General features: G+C 35.4%; 1 protein-coding gene across 5 annotated transcripts in view; it reads left to right on the plus strand.

Annotated features, from left to right (window-relative positions):
* The window catches only part of PTBP2 (polypyrimidine tract binding protein 2), an 84,070-nt gene that overhangs the window by 8,598 nt on the left and 53,970 nt on the right, over positions 1-21,502 (plus strand). For all 5 annotated transcript variants that reach the window (XM_069573639.1, XM_069573640.1, XM_069573641.1 and 2 more), the window contains exon 3: positions 16,257-16,332. In XM_069573639.1, coding sequence (XP_069429740.1) covers positions 16,257-16,332 — 76 coding nt within the window. The remainder of the gene's footprint in view (positions 1-16,256; positions 16,333-21,502) is intronic.

Raw genomic sequence — 21,502 nt, forward strand, 5'->3', positions numbered from 1 at the left:
TTGATTTAATTATTTTTGCAGTTAACAAGTGAGCATATTAAAAGTAAAAATACTGTGTCAAATTAAATTACAGCTGAAGAGTTTATTAAAACCACAGTGCCAAGAGGATTCTTACTCATTTGTTTTCCACAATTGTGTATGAGAGTGCTTGTTTTTCTGCACCCTTACCAATTCTGAGTTTTAAAGAAAATTTAGAATATTAGCTAATTTTAGGGTAAAAAAAGCTTTGTAATTTATATTTTGAAATAGCTGAGATTTTAAAACTTAGGCTTTCTGTTTCTGTGAACTGCCTCCTTGAATATATGATCTATTTTAATGGTTATCTTGTTTGTCCAACTCTATATAAAAAGATAATTGATTCATATGCATTATAGGTACTTTTTCCTACAGTTTTGTTACTTTTTTGATACAGTTTTGGGCATTTAGATGTTGTTGCCCACCAGGCTCCCTGGTCCATGGGGTTCTCCAGGCAAGAATACTGGAGTGGGTAGTCATTCCCTTCTCTGGGGGATTCTCCCAACCCAGGAATCAAATCCGTGTCTCCTGCATTGCAGGCAGATTCTTTACCATCTGAGCCACCAGGGAAGCCCATTTGAATTATTAAGTAGTATAATTCAGCTTTTTTTTCTGTTTGATACTTAAACATTTTAAACTTGTTTCTTTAGAATTGAGATTACAAACTTTGAATATTAAATGTGATTGTACATAAAAAGTATTTTCCATGAACTAAGTCCTTTATTAATGTTAACCAGTTTATACTACATATAGAATATCCAGTTTTTGTAGCTCTGGGGTATGTTGAAATCTCATTTTTCATTATCCCTATGAATGTTTTCATTGATTTTAGTTCAGTTAGTTCAGTCCCTCAGTTGTGTTTGACTCTTTACGACCCCCACGGACTGCAGCACACCAGGCCTCCCTGTCCATCACCAACTCTTGGAGTTTACTCAAACTCATGTCCATTGAGTTGGTGATTCCATCTAACCATCTCATCCTCTGCCTAGCCCTTCTCCTCCCACCTTCAATCTTTCCCAGCATCAAGGTCTTTTCAGATGAGTCAGCTCTTCTCATCAGGTGGCTAAAGTATTGGAGTTTCAGCTTTAGCATCAGTCCTTCCAATGAACATCCAGGACTGATCTCCTTTAGGATGGACTGGTTGGATCTCCTTGCAGTCCAAGGGACTCTCAAGACTCTTCTCCACCACCACAGTTCAAAAGTATAAATTCTTCGGCACTTAGCTTTCTTTATAGACCCCTTTTTATTTGGTTAGGTCAGTGAGACTGTGAAACAGAAAGGAAATTGGTAGATTTTAATACAAAGTTCATTGCATTTCTTTAAAAAAATTTTTTAAATTCTTTGTAATTTGTTTCAGAGGTTTATTTCTATACTCTTAACCATTTTGCCTCTGTGAAATTCTTGCAGAATGATGGGCCCAAGTAGTTAGCTTTTTTTAGGTTAAAGTTCGCTAGAATTTTGAAAGCACCAGTTGTAAACTGCTGAATGCAAAGACAGTTTAAGTTGTAATATGGGTATTTTATTCAGCATCATTGGCTTTCCTAGATAATTGCAATAAAATAGTACTAAACATAACCTTTCTAATAGTGGTTGAATATAACTGATTGATGACCAGTATTTTAATCAAAAACTGTTATTCGGGTTTTTAGGTTTTGAGTTTTCTTAAAATGTTACATAATTCTTGCTAGGGTATTTATATTAGAATTTCAAATTAAAGACATTTATAGTGTGTCTACTAAATGACAGCACTATGTTAAAAACTGGTGATTCAGAGACACTAAGAATAGAATATATGTGTCTTGAGAGCAGAGACCTTACTTGTTTTGTTGATTTTCCATCATTGGTGGTACATATTACATAGTACATGCTCAGTATACTTAGTGACTCTTGAAAGGTCTCTGGCTTCAATATGCTCATGATCTCATGAGCTACTTATCAGTGAAAATGTCAATGCCAATTTTATTGCTTAACCTTCTTCCTTTTCCCTGGAGATCCAAAAGAGCTATATCTTCTAGGATGTCATCTAGTTAAAGACATAAATATACTAATACAAGGTTTACTAAAATGCCCTAAGGCTACAGCAGGGAACATTAATTGGTAGAATCAGAGTAGATTTCATGAAATTAGTGGATTGTGACCAGTGCATGTAAATGTTTGGGAGCAGAACTGAGCAATATATGTTGAGGGAAAGACATGTCTAAAGTTGTGCCAGTAGGCTGGCACGAATTCATAACCATTGAACAATCAGATGAATCATTTGAATTTTACTGCAGCGTTTGTATGTGGGAGGGAGAGGAAATACAGGATGTCAGGTAGGCAGAAAGATTGTACTTCATGTGGTAGGCAGTATTCCATATACCTGTTCAGTTCAGTTCGTTTGCTCAGTCGTGTCCGGCTCTTTGCGACCCCATGGACTGCAGCACGCCAGGCTTCCCTGTCCATCGCCAACTCCGGGAGTCTACTCAAACTCATGTCCATTGAGTCAGTGTTGCCATCTCTCCCTCTCCCTCTCCCTCTCCCTCTCCCTCTCCCTCTCCCCCCCAACCCCCCCCCCCACCCTCTCTAATTTAAAGAAATACAACCACAGTGCACTCCCTCCAAAAGAAAAAAAAAAAGGCAGCAATTGCTTAATGTTCTCAAGTGCCAAATTTGTGTTAAGATTTCTGTCTTGTAAAAGTTGTAGTATGTTTACTGGCTTTAGTTTTAGTGGTACAGAAGGTTCAGAATCAAATGAGATCAACACATTCAGTAAATAAATTTCATTCAATCTGCAAATTATCCTTTTATCCTTGTGAGGCTTTTATAATTACGTTTTATTTTTGAAGAAAACTGGTTGTTGGTCATACAGAGTTATCCATAGTCTGCATCTACTGATTGTATTCTGATGTTACAATTATGTTTTCCATGTGTCAGTTGGTGGATGGATCTAGAGGCCATCAAGTTCTTTTGATTTTTAGTAATATTTTGTAAGTGGTGGAATATTTTTCCATTAATAGATACATGATAGCTGATTTTTTTTTGCATACATCTGTGTGATACTTTTTTCAAGAACATTCATTTAAATAACTTTGTTAAACCTGTTTATGCTCAGCATAGTCTTCTCGATAAATATCTATTCATCAGTATTAAAGGATATATAAAAGTCCAAATAAAATTTTTATAATAAAGATGCAATATTAAAATATAGGTTGGAATTATTGATGATGAAAAAGAAATGTTTTGTCAGTGTAGGTCTTGTCAAATTAAAAACACATGATTTAGAATTAACAGACCAGTTAACATTGAACAAGGTAACCTTTGAGTTTCAGTTTTACAACTTTTAAAATGGGTTTAACGGGACCTATTTCAAAAAGTTGTCTTGATTGGACAATATGTAAAAGAATTAGCACAGAATGGTACATAACTACTCAAATGATGGTGATGCTTTTTATTATAGTTCTTTAATCTGTAAGTGAGCGAGTGAGTGAAGTCTCTCAGTTGTGTCCAACTCTTTGAGACCCCATGGACTGTAGCCTACCAGGCTCCTCCGTCCATGGGATTTTCCAGGCAAGAATACTGGAATGGATTGCCATTTTCTTCTCCAGAAGATCTTCCCGACCTAGGGATTGAACCCATTGTTTCCTGCATTGTAGGCAGACGCTTTACTGTCTGAGCCAGGGGGGAGGTCCTGTAAATCTGTAAATCCTAAGAAGGAGCACTTTACTAGAAGTCAGCTTCAAAGTTTTCATTTATTTTCTTGGAGTTTTATATGTTGATTTAAGGAGCTTTTCCTTTTATTGATTCTTAGCAGTTTTTATGTATTGTGGGCACTAAAGCTTTATTGTACAAGGTACAGATAAACTTCCTGTCCGTAGCTATTTTTTAAAAAATTGATGGTTAGATTTGGAAATACTAACATTAAATTTGTTTTAGCTTTAAGAAATTTGTTTTAAATTGGTCTTTTATATAGTCTTCCAGATTTTATTTTAAACGTTAAAAAATTTTTATTTTCAGTCTACTTGAAATTTAATTTTAGTGTGTTATAATGGTTATATGATTTTTTTTCCCTTATGGCTAACAAATTTGCTACAAACTTGATTGATTCATGTTTTTCCTACTGATCTGCAGTATTAGTTGTTGTGTTTCCATATATGTGAGAAACTTCCCTGGGCTATCTCTTCTGTTTCATTGTTTGTGACTATCCTATTGCTGTCAATACATGTCTTAATTTAATGTAACATCATGATAAGTCTTGGAATTTTGGTGAGTAAATTTCACAACTTTTCTTAAAAACTGTCCTTGGCATTTTTTTTCATTTAATGTATATATTTATATATATGTGTGTGTATATACAAGATAAGATGGCTGGGTTCCATGAAGACTTTTGATTTTTGATTATAGTTGTACTAAATTTATAAATTAATTGGAGAGCATATTTCTTCTCCAAGATATTTTCTTTATTTGTAAAAGACATACTCAATGCAGAAACTTAAATGCTTTAGGCAAAAAGGAAAATAAGTCACTGGCAATTTTACCAAAGCGAATGCATTGTACTTCCCATCATTTGTCTTACATGTTGCAAGGATTTTAAACAGCCTATCTGTAAGGCATGAGGAAAGAGAGAGCCTTTTTTTTGACAAATAGTTTGATTTCTTCCAAAGTTATTTTTCAGATTTATTTCTTTTTAATTGGAGGATAATTGCCTCTCAATATAGTATTGGCTTCTGCATACAACAACATGAATCAGCCATAGGTATACATGTGTTCCCTCTCCCTCTTGATCCATGCTCCCACCTCTCATCAAAGTTTACTGATCTATTCAGTTATTCAGTACTTTGCTATTCTCAGAATTTTATAGCATTTTTTAATTCTCCCCTTTTCTATTTTTGTTAAAAGCACATATTCATATTTTATCCTTTATTTTTCTTGTCAGAGGCTTTATTTTTACTGGTTTTTTTCGAAGTACCAGCTTCTGTAATTTTTTTGTTTCATATTTCACTAATTTCTGTTTTTATCTCCTACCCAGCTAGATTTTATTATTTTTTGTCACTTTACATGCTGAACATGTTTATTTTCTTATTTAAAAATGCATTTAAGATTAAGAAAATCAGTTGATACGTTTGGCAGTAAGCTTTGATTTGTAGAGTTCTCTTTTTCCTTTTTTTTTTTTTGAGATTGTGATATAATTGACATATAACATTGTATTATTTTCAGGTATACAACATGATTTGATGTATGTATAAATTGTGAAACAATTACCAGAATAAGTTTAGTTAACATCCATTGTCACACATAATTAAATTTTTTTCCTTGTGCTGAGAACTTTTAAGATTTACTTTAGGCAACTTTCAAATATTGTTAACTATATTAGCATGTGTTACATGGTCAGGGCTAATTTATGGGCTTCCTTGGTAGCTCAGCTGGTAAACAATCCGCCTGCAATGAGGGAGACCTGGGTTTGTTCCCTTGCTTGGCAAGATCCCCTGGATGAGGGAATAGCTACCCAGTCCAGTATTCTGGCCTGGGAAATTCCATGGACAGAGGGGTCTGGCAGGCTACAGTCCATGGGGTCGCAAAGAGTTGGACACTACTGAGCGACTTCCACTTTCACTTTTTTACTTTATGTCAGAATTCCAAGTTTGTACCTTTTGGCCACCATCTTTACTGCCTCCCCCCACCTCCTACTGCCCCAGACTGTGCTTCTGGAATTCAGTGTTTTGGGGTTTTGTTTTTTAAGAGTTTACAGGTAAATGAGATCATACAGATCATACAGTGTTTGTCTCTCTCTGACTGACCTCACTTAGCCCTATTACCTCATTTGCATGTTGCTGCAAATGGTGAGTTCTTCTGTTTATGGCTGTTAGGAATGTGTAGATTAACCACATTTCCTTCATCCATTGATGGAGACCTAAGTTGTTTCCCTGTCTTGACTGTTGTAGATAGTGCTACAGTGAACATGGGGGTGCTAATGTCTAGATAGTGATTTTATTTCCTTTAGATAAATATCCAGAAATGGGATTACTGGATCATGCAGTTATACTTTGTAAAATTTTTTGAGAAACTTGCGTAGTGTTTTCCTTAGTGGGTACATCAGTTTACATTCCCATCATCATTGTGCAAGTGTTCCATTTCTCCAAATCCCTGCCAATGCTTGTTACTTCTTTTTGATAGCATCTATCCACCTAACAGGTGTGAGGTGATACTTTATTGTAATTTTGATTGGCATTTCACTGATTCATGATTGAGTACCTTTTCGTGTACCTATTGGTCATTTGTATGTCAGTTTATGTCCTCTGCCCATTCTTTAATCGTACTGTTTATTTTTTCTGAGTTCTATGAGTTGCTTATATATTTTTGATATTAACATTTCATGTATGATATGCACATTTTTCCTTCCATCCCCATCTTGTTGATGGTTTTCTTCACCCTACAGAAGCTAAAGTTTGACATAGTCTAATTACTTTTGCTTTTGTTGCCTTTGCTTTTGGTGTCAAATCCAAAAAGTCACTGCAAAGATTGATTTCAAGGAACTTACTACTTACGTTTTCTTCTGGAAGTTTTATCGTTTCAGCCATTATGTTCAAATTTTTAATATATTTTGAGTTAATTTTTATGTGTGGTGAAAGATGGTGGTCCAGTTTCTTTCTTCTGCATGAGATTGTCCAGGTTTCTCAGCATCATTTTAGAGAGACTGTTTTTCTCCACTGTGTATGTTGGCTCCTTCTGTTTAAACTGATTGACCATGGATTATTTCTGAACTCTGTACAATTAATCTATAATAGTCTGCTTTTATGCCCATATTATACTATTTTGAGTTACTCTTTATATTATAGTTAAAGACCAAGAGGTTTGCTGCCTCCCCTTTTGTTCTTTCTCAAGATTGCTTTGGTTCCTAAGGATTTTTTGTTGTTTCATACAGACTTTAGGATATTTTCTATTTTATGAAAAATGTCATTGGAATTTTGATGATTGCATTGAATCTGTAGATTGCTCTGAGTAGTATGGGAATTTTAACAGTATACTTCCAATCCATGAGCATCCATGAGCACAAATGGAAATCTTTCCATTTGCATCTTGTTCAGTTTCTTCCATCAGTGTCTTTTACCTTTTTTACTTTTTCAAGCTTTGTGAAAGCTTCAAAAATGTACAAAAGTGGGGTGAGTGGTATAATAGTACACTTCTTTTGCCTTCCTTTGGAAGAATATTAAATCTTAGCGATAATTTTATGTCAATCCTCTTGAACATATTTTTATATTTAATAAAATTTTAAAGAATTTTTTTGTTGTATTGAAAAGCAGAGACATTACTTTGCCAACAAAGGTCCGTCTAGTCAAGGCTGTGGTTTTTCCAGTGGTCACGTATGGATGTGAGAGTTGGACTGTGAAGAAAGCTGAGCACAGAAGAATTGATGCTTTTGAACTGTGGTGTTGGAGAAGACTCTTGAGAGTCCCTTGGACTGCAAGGAGATCCAACCAGTCCATTCTGAAGGAAATCAGCCCTGGGATTTCTTTGGAAGGAATGATGCTGAAGCTGAAACTCCAGTACTTTGGCCACCTCATGGGAAGAGTTGACTCATTGGAAAAGACTCTGATGCTGGGAGGGATTGGGGGCAGGAGGAGAAGGGGACGACAGAGGATGAGGTGGCTGGATGGCATCACCGACTCGATGGATGTGAGTCTGAGTGAACTCTGGGAGATGGTGATGGACAGGGAGGCCTGGCGTGCTGTGATTCATGGGGTCGCAAAGAGTCGGATACGACTGAGCGACTGAACTAAGTGTAATTGACATACTATATTATGATTTAGGAGCACAACATAATGATTCAACATATATACACATTACACATTGGTCACTGTAAGTCTAGTAACCATTTGTGACCATATAAAATTATTACAATATTATTATTACATTTCCCATGCTGTGCATACATCCGAGTAACTGACTTATAACTGGAAGTTTGTATCACTTAATTACCTTCACTTATTTTGCCCATCCCACCCACCACTAAAATAATTTTTGTTAACTTCTTTTTGGTTGTGCTGGGTTTTTGTTGCTAACTTAGGCTTTCTCTAGTTGCGGTGTGTGGGCTTCTCATTATGGTGACCTCCCTTGTTGTGGAGCAGGGACTCTATAATGTGGGCTCAGTTGTTCTGGTGCAAAAACTCAGTTGCTCTTCTGCATGTGGGATCTTCCCGGACCAGGGATCAAATCCATGTGCCCTGCATTAGCAGGTAGAGTCTTATCCACTGTACAACTAGGGAAGTCCCTAAAATAATTTCTTAATGCCATGTAATCTCCAACAGTAGTAATCAGAATTTCCTGATCACTTTAAAGAAATCTTGTATATTTTCTTTTTAAATCAGGGATCAAGGAAAGTCAGCTTACTGATTTGGTATTTTTAGGTCTGTATCCCTGCCGGAGGGCATGACAACCCACTCCAGTATTCTTGCTTGGAGAATCCCCATGGACAGAGGAACCTGGCGGGCTACATACAGTCCATAGGGTGGAAAAGAGTCAGACGCAACTGAAGCGACATAGCCTGCATATAAGCAAGTCTATTAATAGGACAGTTGTGTTTGTTTGTTTGTTTGTTTGTTTTTTTCTCCCTTCCCCTTTCTTGATTTTCTATTAGAGAAACTGGGTCATCTATTCCATATAATTATTTGAAAATTATGCTTTTTTGACTTTACCTCTATGTTGTCATTTTTTCTGTTTCTCATATCCTTTATCTCTTGTGTACTTGTAGTTAGGTAATAAGACTTGATCAGATTCAGGTTTAATTTTCAGCAAGAATACTTTGTAAATGTACTGTATAGTTTCTAATGTGTCACCCTAGAAGGAACATGTCTAGTTATCTTTTTGTGATGTTGACATTTGCCAGTAGGTTCAGGTGTTTTCTGCTTGATGCATCCAGTATAGTGTGCTCCATCATCTTTCTGTACTAGTGAGTTTTAGTAGCTAATAATTGCATAATTCCACTGGGTATTGCAAAAGTGGTGATACTCTTTTCCTGCATATGTTACTTAGTATTTTTCTATTCAGAAGAACTTTGCCTCTCAAATATTTGGTTATACGAAAACACCTTTATTAAAAGAAAAACAGACATTTTTGCTAAAAATTTTCCTTATGAGCTGCTAACTCTAGCCTAAACTCCAATGTAACGTGAATTTTTTATTGTTGATCAAAGTGTTATTGTGAAAGCAAAGATTTTTACATTTAGTCTTACTACAGTGATCATTTCTTTAAAAATGTTTAAATTTTCTCATCTTGGGCCATCAGTGGCTCGTAATATCACTAATTTTGCTACTTACCTAAAGTATTATTTTTTTTCTCCAAAATTTTAGTTAGGTGGAAATCACGGGTCCTTTAGTGGGACCTGGTCCTTAGAGACAATAATAATACGGATGCAAAGGTGCCAATGTCTTTTAGGTTTGTTACTGTTTCCAAATTATTTCACTTGACAGAGCTAATAAAATAAGATATATATTTGTGTTCCTTTCCAATTCGTAAATAATTTTACTATTTTTCCCTTTCCAATTTTTTTGTTGGTATCTCTTGTAGGTTGAAAATGCTTGCTAATGTTAACATAATTGCATATATATTTCTTTAAAAAGCAACATCAGTGTTAACATTGTAGTATATTTTTTGCAATGTAATATAATTTTAAGATTTGTTTTGCAATTATTTTTGTTCTCAGTGTATTTCATGAAAAATGTATAGTATTGGGTTTGCCAACAGGTTTGTTTGTTTTTCCATAAGATGACTCTAGTATTGCTTAGTTATCTTCGTATTAACTTCAGTCGAAACAATTTTGTTAGTTTTTTTTAACTTTATTCACTTGAAACAATTTTGTTAGATCGTATTGTGACAGCTATCATATCAGCATGCATTTAAAAAACTTATTAAAATTGGTGAATTTTTGTGCAGCCATTTTACAATTGAGGATGGAGGGGAAAGCAACATTTTCAGCATATTTATTATTTCAAGAAAGGTAAAGTGCAACTGAAACACAGAAAAGGACTTGTGTAGTATATGGAGAAGGTGCTGTGACTGGTCAAACGCGTCAGAAGTGGTTAATCGAAGTTTTCATGCTGGAGATTTTTTGCTGGATGATTCTTCAAGGTTGGGTAGACCAGTTGAAGTCCATAGTGATCAAATTGAGACATTCATTGAGAACAGTTGATGCTACACTATGTGGGAGATAGCTGACATACTCAAAATAGTCACATCAAGCCTTGAAAATCGTTGGCACAAGCTTGGTTATATTAATTGTTTTGATGTCTGGGTTCCACATAAGTGAAAAAAACCTTCTCAATGCTGTTCTCTACTTGAACATAGCAAAAACGTTCTGTTTTTAAAACAAACTGTGACAAGCAGTGAAAAGTGGATATTGTACAATCAGGTGGAATGGAAGAGATTGTGGGACAAGAGAGTTGAAGTACCACCAGCCAAACACCAGTCTTCATCCAAAGAAAGTGGTGATGTGTATATGGTGGGGTTGGAAAGCAGTTCTCTAATAAGAGCTCCCTCTGGGGAACCAAATGATTAATTTTAATAAATATTGTTACCAATTAGACCAACTGAAAGCAGCACCCAATAAAAAGTGTATGGATTTATTCAACAGAAAATGTATAATCTTCTATCAGGATAATGCAATACCGCATGTTTATTTGATGACCAGGCCAAAAAAAAAACTATTAGAACTTATCTGGGAAGTTCTGATTCATCAGCTGTATTCACCAGATATTGCACCTTTGCATTTCCATTTAGTTTGGTCTTCACAATATTCACTTAATGGAAAAGATTTCAATTCCCTAGAAGACTGTATAAAGCACCCGAAATAGTTCTTTACTCAAAAAAAGTTTTTAGATGATAGAATTATGAAGTTATACCTGAAAAATGGCAGAAAGTAGTGGAACAAAATAGTGAATGTGTTGTTCAGTAAAGTTCTTGGTAAAAATGAAAAACATGTCTTTTATTTTTATTTAAAAACAAATTTTTTGGTTAGCCCAATTCAATTACAGGATCTTAAAGTTTATTGAGATAATTTTGTGTGTGGTTCTCCCATCACCCTAATAGTTAGATTTGTTTGTTACATTTTGATTTTCATTTTTAGGGAATAGTTTTTCACTTTGAATAAATTTTCCAAAGTTGCAAAACAAGGTACATTCGTAGATGTCTTCTGCTCCTGTTCATTCTACTTTGCTTATTCTATCCCCTTAGAAAGGGTTTCTACTTTCATTAATTTTTGGTTTATTCTTTTATTTAATAGAAGCAAATGTGAGTTTTTTCTGCATGCTCCCTCCTAGCATCTTAGAGAAAAGATAGCACAGAATACACAGGGTTTAATATCTTTGACTTTTTAACGTAATGATAAACATGCCCTGGAAGGTAAATATGCCCTGGAAATCACTCAGTGGCTAAATATGGAAAATCATCTCATTTCTTTATACTGCTGGTTAGAAATGCAGGTTCCTCAGTTCTCCATAGCCTGCCCAGCATATTGAAATGCTTGGGATTTTGCCAGTCTGAGAAGTGAGATGGCATATAAGTCTAGTATTGATTTTTCTTTCTTTCTTTTTTTTTTTTTACTGTGAGTAAGATTAAGGGTAATTTTCATTTCATGTACTGAAAACTAATCTCTTGCTACTTATTTTATGAGTAACTTGTCTTTTAAAGTTTCTTATTACTCTGTGAAGTTTAGAGTCATTTTTTGGCTCAAATTTTTAGAAACTGTTTCAAAATCTTATCTGAATAAACTACAACAATTAGATTTTGTTCTGTTTTTCTTTTCTCTTATTTTCATTAAAAAATCATGTTTGATCAAATATTACAATCTGTACAATTTCTTATTTTTGAAACTTATTGAGGTATTCATTACATAGTATGTAATCCACTTTTGTGACTTACACTCATAGATAAAAAGATATTTTCTTCTGAAAAATTTTAAAGTCTTATCTATTCTGTTTGTCTCTAATTCATCAAAAAAAAAGTTACTACACTATATTAGGTGGGGATCCAATTTTATTTCTTTTTGCTCATATAGAGCTAGCTAATTGAAATATGCAGTGTCTTTTTTTAATTTTTCACATTACAGGGGTATGTATATGTTAGTACTGTGCTGCTGCTAAGTCGCTTCAGTCGTGTCCGACTCTGTGTGACCCCATAGACGGCAGCCCACCAGGCTCCCCCGTCCCTGGCATTCTCCAGGCAAGAACACTGGAGTGGGTTGCCATTTCCTTCTCCAGTGCATAAACGTGAAAAGTGAAAGAGAAGTCGCTCAGTCGTGTCCGACCCTTAGCAACCCCATGGACTGCAGCCTACCAGGCTCCCCCATCCGTGGGATTTTCCAGGCAAGAGTGCTGGAGTGGGGTGCCAACAAAATGCAAATGCAGAATATAGTGGCATAAATAACCTAGAAGTTTATTTTTCTTAAAAGTCCTGCAACTGTAAGAAAATGGTATCATTATGCTCCATGAGGTTATTCACTGAGCTAAGTTGTTTTCATCTGGTTGCTTCAGTTTTTTCCCTGAGCTTTTATTCTTATGTGCATGGATTAATGAGGTATAATTAGCTATCTTTTTTTGTTTTGTCTCTTTTGTTGTTTTCAAAAAATCAAAAGCTTGATTTTATTGATCCTTTTTGGTGTGTCATTGTTAAATTTATTTTGTATTTTTATTGATTGTGTGAGTTTGTGCTCTCATGGTGTTTAGCAAGTAGATTCCTCTCTCCATGGAATCTTCCAAGTGAGAAATACTGGAGTAGGTTGTCATTTCCTTCTCCAGGAGATCTTCCCAACCCAGGGATTGAACCTGCATCTCTTACATCTCCTGTATTGGCAGGTGGATTCTTTACCACTTGCATCACCTGCGAAGTCCATATTCATGTATAGAAATACTCGGTATAGTCAGGATGTCAGTTCTTCCCAAAATGATCTATAGAGTCAATCCCAGTCAAAATTTCTGCAAGTTGTTATATGGGTATCAGCAAATTGATTGTGAAGTTTATATGGAGAAGCAAAAACCCCAGAATAGCCAACACAGTATTGAAGGAGAATAACAAAGTTGGAGGACTGATACTACTCAACTTCAAGATTTAATATGAAGCTACAGTGATCAAGAGAGCTTCCCTGGTGGCTCAGATGGTAAAGCATCTGCCTGCAGTGCGGGAGACCTGGGTTCGATCCCTGGGTTGGGAAGATCTCCTGGAGAAGGAAATGGCAACCCACTCCAGTATTCTTGCCTGGAGAATCCCACGGATGGAGAAGCATGGTAGGCTAGTCCATGGGGTCGCAAAGAGTCGGACACAACTGAGTGACTTCACTTCACTTCACTTCACTTCACTTCACAGTGATCAAGGCAGCCTTGTTTTTGTGAAAGGATAGACAAGTTGATCAGTGAAACAGAATAGAGAGCCCAGCATAGAGCCCCCTATAAATATAGTCAAACCTGTTTTTGACAAAGAGGCAAAGGCAAAACAGTGGAGCAAAGATAAGTCTTTCTGACAAGTGCTAGTGAAACAACTGAAATCCATGTGCAAAAGAATGAATTGAGACAGACGTTAAACTTTTCACAAAAATTAACTCAAGGTGAATCATAGACCTAAATGTAAAATGCTAAACTATAAAACTCTTAGAAAATAATGTGGGAGAAAAATCTTGATAACTTAGGTATAAAGGTATCTCTTCAGGTACAACACCAAAGACATAACCTAAGAAAGACATAATTGATTAGCTGGACTTGATTAAAATCAGTAATTTTTTCTCTGTGAAAGATAACTAGAAGACAAGCCACAGACTTGAAGAAAATACTTGCAGATAATACACGGGGCAAAGGGCTATTATCTAAAATACCCAGAACTTTCAAACTCAGCAGTAAGAAAGCAACCTGATTAGAAAGTGGACCAAACACCTCACCAAAGAAGATATACAGATGGCAGATACACATATGAAAAGATGCTCCGCATCATATGTCATTAAGTAAATGCAAACGGAAGCAACAGTGAGGTACTGCTGCACTATCAGAATAGCCAAAATCTGAAACCCTGGCACCCATAAAGGCCGGGGAGGATATGGAGTGTCAGGAAATCTCATAGCTTCCTGTTGGGAATGCAGAATTATATAGCCACTTTGGAAAACAAATAAGCTGTTTTTACAAAGCTGAACATACTTGTGCTATATGATCCAGCAACTCCTTGATTTTTATTCAGAGATGTTGAAAAGTTACATATACAGAGAAACCTGCACATGGATCTTAACAGCAGCTTTATTCATAATTGCCAAAACATGAAGTCAGTCAAGATGTCTTTCAGTAGGTGAATGGATTAGTAAACTGTGGTACATAACAATGTAGTATTTATCAGCAGTAAAACAAAATGAATTTTCAAGCGATGAAAAGACATGGGGGGTACCTGATAGCATAACGCAGATTACTAAATGGAAGAAGCCAATTGAGAATGTTTCATACTGTAAGATTCCACCTGTATTCTGAAACAGGCAAAACTATGGAGACAACAAAATTAAGGGGTTGGAAGGAGTCTGGATGAATAATAGCCAGAACACAGAGGATGTTGGGAGTAGTGAAAATAATGTTTAAAAAAAAAAAGTTAAAAGATGGATATATGTCACTACACATTTGTCCAAACACATTGAATGTACAGTATTAAACCTTAATTTATTAAACTGGACTTTGGGTAGATATGATACATTAATCTTTGGTAATAAATGTACCAGTCTGGTGGAGGATGCTGATAATGGAGGACGCTATGCGTGTGTAGTGGCAGGGTGTATATGAGAAATCTGTCCCTTCTTCCCAATTTTATTCTAAATCTAACAGTGTTCTAAAAAAACTAAAAAGAAAACAAACTAGGAAACATTTTTGTTGTAGTTAACCAGTAATGTTTATTAGCAGTTCTTAAACTTTAGCATTCAATAGAAGCACCTGGAGGGCTTGTTAATGAACTCAGGTTGTTGGATCCTGTCTCCATTGTTTTCTTCAGTAGGTCTAGGATGGATCTGAGAACATAGTTCACTAAGGAAATTTCCAGGTTTTTAATGTTGCTCTAGGGACCACAATTTAAAGATCTCTTAAGTAGCTAATTCTGTATGGCATGTCCTTATAAAACATTGCCGTGCTGTATCTTCCATACCTTGACTAAAAAATTAAAGATGATGTAAATGTGGCATTAATGTGACTTCATACTGTGTTTTTATTTTTCTTCTTGTATTTCTCTGAGCTTGATGTTAATAAAAAGTTCCCTTTTAAAACAATGAGGACAATGACATATGAATATTTATCACTTTTATATTTGTTGTGATACAGTTTATTAAAGAATGAGTTTAACACAGATTAGCATGAAGCTTATGGTTAATTAGAATTGTTTTGGACTTTCTGAAATGCTCTGATAAATTATCTTTGTATATTTTTTTTCCATTTCGGTGGTTGCATTCAGCTTTGTACTGTTTGTCTAAATCAGCTAGTATTGATTTAGTTATTTTAAATATTGCTTACCAATGTATGTAAGTATAGACATACTTCAAATAGGCAAAACAGTTGATTAGCTATTTTAAAATTAGTGTGCTCATATGTACTTTTGTAAGTATGCACATCTTAAAAGCAGCTGAAACGACATTGCTTGGTTTGAACAAACTGTAGTTCTAAGAACATATGAACATAATGATTCATATGATTTTTCTTTAAAGGATTTGAAGACATGATTGTCTCTTCTTATATTGGCAGAAAGAAATTTCTCATTCCATAGATTTTGCCTTTACTTACAGTGTTCTACCCATTGAAACATATACCTGTTTAATTTCAATGATTGTGAAGATGAGTTGTCCAGATCATTAGTGTGCAGTTCTCATTTTCTAAAGACCTGAGTTATCTGGATGAGTAAAGGATATGAGGTTGAAGGATTCAGAGTGTCTATGAGAAAGTTCAACTGCTTTGGTATTTGCTTATTAAAAAAATGATGTAGTTTTCCAAAGCTTTTGATTATGAAACCTAGTCATTTTTCCTATTTATTGCCTTTTGGACTCGGGTGAATGGAAGGAAGGACCTACTGTTGGCTTTGTGAGAAAGGAACTTACGAATAGGAGAGTGGAGTTAACTTATTATTTCAGGAATTAAATTTTTTTTATTCCCAGTAGTGTAACACCTGACAGTTTTCAGTGAGACTATTTGAAAAGTTACAGAGAAGTGACTTTCAGATTAACATTTTTAAATTTAAAGGGGTCTTATGCCAATTTGTTCTTGTTTTTATAGAGAGGATCTGACGAACTACTCTCAGGCAGTGTTCTCAGTAGTCCAAACTCTAACATGACCAGCATGGTGGTTACAGGTAAGTGTTACTCTCCTAGGTCTCATTATTTGCCATTTTGCAGGGCAGAATGTTACAAGTTTGGTGTGCTTTACCAGAATAGCCTTCATTTTTAAATGCTTTGTGTTGAAACATTTTAGAGGAAATTTTGCTACAGTATATATGTATCAAGTGGAAAAAAAACCTGAAGTGGGTGTCTTGTGGTCAAGTAATTAATTCTGATAGATTTTTTTTTTAAATGACAAATGTAACTTTTTTTTTCTTTCATTTACAAGTTTCCTCACTCGCACTTCTTTTGTACTTTCGTGTGTTTAACTTTCATGTTTGAATGTCATAAAATATTTTTACGGTATTTCTTCTCAGTCCCACAAATCCTACAGCCCCAAATACAAGATTCAGTTGCATAGTTGTGTTTTTTATGTGGTTTCAATATGTTTCTTTGCTGTAACAGTATTTTAATTTTTTGAATTGATTTCCTTTATTTACTTGAAAACATAAGATTTGTTTAATCTTCACAGGGTATTTAAACTTTATATATTTGAAATAACTGGCTGTTTGTATTGTCTGTCTGTAAATATGTGGACCAATATTTAGACTTTAGATTTTTGGCCAGTGGACCAAATTTGAATCTGATGATGAATGAGTTAGTTTGCTTTATAACTGTAAATTTTATGTTACTTACCTTAACCAAGGTTTCTTTTTACTAAACTCTTTCCTGAATTACTTGTTTGAGGAATCGATTACATTGGGCAATATAAAGATTGTGAAAGAAGGAAAGCATTTTCGTTTTCTTTAGATAACCACGCCCATGTATATGTACGCCTCAGTGCACACATACAGACCCTGCAAGTTAAATAAAAATAATGAGGTATTCTCCAAATATAGTTATAATAATGATAAGATAAATTCTTCTTCGTATTGTCATTACTGAGTTTTCCATGTCACAATTACAAAGCAAAATTACTAGGCCATGATTTTGAAAGTCAGGGTACCATGTGCAAATAATTGAACGAACAAGCTCAGATGTCTGTGTCTCTCTGTCAGTTTCATTTTTTTAAAACTACATTTAATGATTGATAATTGAAATGAAATGGCAACCCACTCCAGTACTGTTGCCTGGAGAATCCGATGGACAGAGGAGCTTGGTGGGCTACAGTCCACGGGGTCGCAAAGAGTCGGACGTGACTGAGTGACTTCACCTCACCTCAATGGAAATGTTTTAAAAACTGATTTGTAGGGCTGTGACAGACTATTGGTAGCAGCCTTTCCTTCTTTGCATCTTCCCTCAAAATGAAAAACTATAAAATAGAGTAAAATATGTAGGACAGCTGTTGTCTGGAATTGATGAGTAAATAGTATAAGATGGTGATTCTTGAGATAAAGGAAACATGTGAAATTAATCTCATAGTTTGGCTTTTCTACTTTGAGGTACCCTACTGTTGTAGCACATGGAGGTAGAACCCAAGCAGAGCATGAAGGTTTCACTGTGCTGAAGAGAGTAAGATTGGTATTCAGAGCTTCTGAGACATTTGGAATTTACAGAGGAGGATCCTGAAAAAGGAACTCGTCCAAGGGTTTGGGCATAGGTCAGAGGGCAGAATTTGGTGTAGGGATTCTTAAATCAGAATTTTGAATAATGACTGGACTGCATATGTGCAGGTTAACACACTCATGGTCTGTCAGGAATGACCTACTGTGGGGCTGAGAGTTAGAATGGTGATTCCATAGATTGTACAGTGCTCTGAGACATTGGAGTTCTGGGAAGTTAGAGTGCGTACGTCTTGTGGATTACCTCAAACATTCTGTTTAGGCTGCAGAATGCTCAGGCTTTCAGAGAAAGGATCATACACTAATACTAATAGTAAGTGACTGTGATAGTCCAGTCTGACAAGACGTGAAGAATTCACCAGTAATTTAATTGCCTGCCTAAATAGTATCCCCTATGGGAGACAACATGATTCAGTCTTCCGACAATTATCTACAGTATCCTACCTACATCAGATGTTACAATCATGTAAAGAAGCATTCAATAAGAATAGACCTCAAAATGACCTAAATATTGGAATTTGAAGACAGAGACTATAAGTATTTTTAAAGCTGTAAAAGAAAATAATGAAAGAATGAACATGGAAGATGTGTTGAGAAAGCTATAAAGAAAGCATATAGAAATGCTGTAACTGAAAAATACAGTATTCACACTGTATTTGGAATGGAAAAATTCACTGAGACGAACAGAAGTTTGGAGACAACTGAAGAAAGGTTAGTGAACTTGAGTACAGATTGATAGAAATTATTCAGTTTCCAGAGAGAATGAAAGTATGTCTTTGGATGATCAGGCAGCCTAACGTATGTATCCTTGGAGTTTTCAGAAAGGGAGTAAAGAGAATGTTGCGAAATATGTATGTAATTGAAGCAGTAATAACTGAAAATGTCTAAAATCTGAAGAAAAATGCCAGGTAAGATAAGAAAAAAGAAACATTTTGTTGTTCAGTCACTAAGTCATGTCAGCCTCTTTGCGACCCCATGGACTGCATTACTCCAGGCATCCCTGTCCTTCACCATCTCCCAGAGTTTGCTCAAACTCATCTCCATTGAGTTGGTGATGCCGTCCAACTGTCTCATTCTCTGTCGCCCCCTTCTTCTGCCCCCAATCTTTCCCAGCATCAGAATCTTTTCCAATCAGTAGATTCTAGACATCAGGTGACCAGCATATTGGAGCTTCAACAAAGATGGATAGTTAAAAGCTAGTAGAAATTCAGAGGACTGACTCCTGTTTTCAAGTTATTGTAAACCCTAACATAATCAAAACAATATCATATTAAGGTAAAGGTACATAGATGAGTAGAACAGAATAGAGAGTCCAAGAAAAAAGCCACACAATTATGGACAGCTGGTTTTTGACAAAGGTACAAAGGCAACTCAGTAGAGGGGGAAAAAATAGATTTTTCAGCAGAGAGTTGTGTAACAATAGGATATCCATATGCTGCCAACAACAGCAGGAGCAGCAAACTTCTTGGATCTACGTTTTGTTGTTTAGTTGTTAATTTGACTCCAAAAACATGGTCTATGAGAGAACAAATGGGATTTGATCAGTTTTAAAAACTTAACGTTATTCAAAATACAGTTAAGAGAATGAAAAGACAAGCCATAGAGTGGCAGACATCTTGACAAAGCATGCAGTTGATAAAGGATTTTTATCCAGAATAAAAATTAAAGCTAAAGTGAGACAACATTGCCTATCTCTACAACAGCTAATATTTAAAAGAGTGACCATAGTAAGTGTTGAAAAGGATATGAGGGTACTGTAACACTCATATACTGTTGTTGGGGATGTAAAATTTAGGACTGTTTTGGAAAACAATTTGGCAGTTTCTTAAAAACGTTAAACATTTACTGTATGATCCAACTTTTGTTTCTTAGGTACTTAACCCAAGAAAAATGATAGCATATACTCATCACTCATGTAAATGTTTATAGTAGCTTTATTTGTAATATCTAAAGCCTAGAACAATCCAAGGGTCCATCAATGATGAATGGATAAATAAATGACTCTTTTGGCATTGAGTTTCATACATACAGTGAAATGCTGCTCAGCCATGTAGAGTGACCTATTGTTCTATGAGCTTCCCTGGTGGCTCAGTGGTAAAGAACCCGCCTGCCAATACAGGAGGTGTGGGTTCTGTTCCTGGCTTGAGAAGATCCCCTGGAGAATGAAGTGGTGACCTACTCCAGTATTCTTGCTTGGGAAATCCCATGGACAGAGGAGTCTGATGGGCTACAGTCTTCGGTGTTGCAAGAGAGTCAGACCCAACTTAGCAAGTAAACAACAACAAAGCAAAGGGCATGGTGGGCGGGGTTTGTAAAGGACATAAGGAATTTAGAGATGATGGATATATATATTCTTTTATGCTGAAGGTTTCATAGATGTAAACATATGTCAAAACTAGTCAGATGATTGTAGCTTTATATGAAGCTTATTTTATGTGAATCATACCTCAGAAACACTGTTTAAAATGAAAAACTCATAGAGGAATTAAAATGGAATACTGTCAAATATTGCAAGAGAAGAACAACAGAACACTGGACAGTTAGAAAATTAATGGCTAGATATTAAACCCAGTCATAAATCTCTAAATGTAAATTGGCTAAACTAACATAGTCTCGTAGTAACCATTGGTTATATAAGGCTGTAGAGCATGCAGAATGTGACTGCTCTTAATTGATAAGTGAATGGGTGTGTGCTTCAGACTTAGTACTGAAAAAATAAGAGTGTAAAACATCTCAAAAAATTGTAAAAGTACTGAGTATATGTTGATGTGGTGGCTCAGATTGTAAAGAATCTGCCTGCAATGCAAAAGACCCAGGTTCGATCCCTGGGTCGGCAAGATCCCCTGGAGAAGGAAATGGCAAACCAATCCAGTGTTCTTGCCTGGAGAATTCCATGGACAGAGGAGAGAAGCCTGGTGGGCTATATAGTCCATGGGGTTGCAAAGAGTCAAACATGACTAAGTGATTAACACTTCACTTTCACAGTAATATTTCAGATATATTGGGTTAAAATATATATTAAAGTTAATTTCACTTTCTTTAACTTCTCATTATGGTTACTAGAAACTTCAAAGTATGTGACTTGTATATTTCTTTTGGATATTAGTGGTCTAAGAAGTTCAATTAAAAGACGAAGTCATACTGGATTAAAAAGTACTAGCTAACTACACTGTCTACTGCTGAAGTCAGGTTAAAGTACAGAGACACAGGTTGGAAATGCAAATAGTAAACAGAGGAACGTTTGTGTAATTGTATTGACATCAGATGAATTAGAATTCAAGACAAGGAGTATCAGTTGTATTGATGTAAAAAGACATATTTCTTAGTGTCAAAAGGGTCAATATATTGGAAAACTTTAAGTTCCTTAATCTGTATATCAGTAATAACAGTTTCAAAGTACATTTTAAAAATGACAAAAAGCAGAGAAATCTACAATTTTAAATTTAAAACTGGGCATTTTAATATTGTTCGTAGTAATCCATAAGACAAATCAATCTTAAAAAATACATAGAAGATTTGAACAATGCTGTCGGCTCAGCTTAATTTACATTAATAAAACATGCAGTAACTGCAGAATAACTTTTTAAGCCAATATAGGATATTCAACATAATTTTAAAATAACTTACAGTAATTTTCAGTAAC

This window comes from Ovis canadensis, chromosome 1 (assembly GCF_042477335.2).
Source record: "Ovis canadensis isolate MfBH-ARS-UI-01 breed Bighorn chromosome 1, ARS-UI_OviCan_v2, whole genome shotgun sequence".
Lineage (NCBI taxonomy): Eukaryota > Metazoa > Chordata > Mammalia > Artiodactyla > Bovidae > Ovis > Ovis canadensis.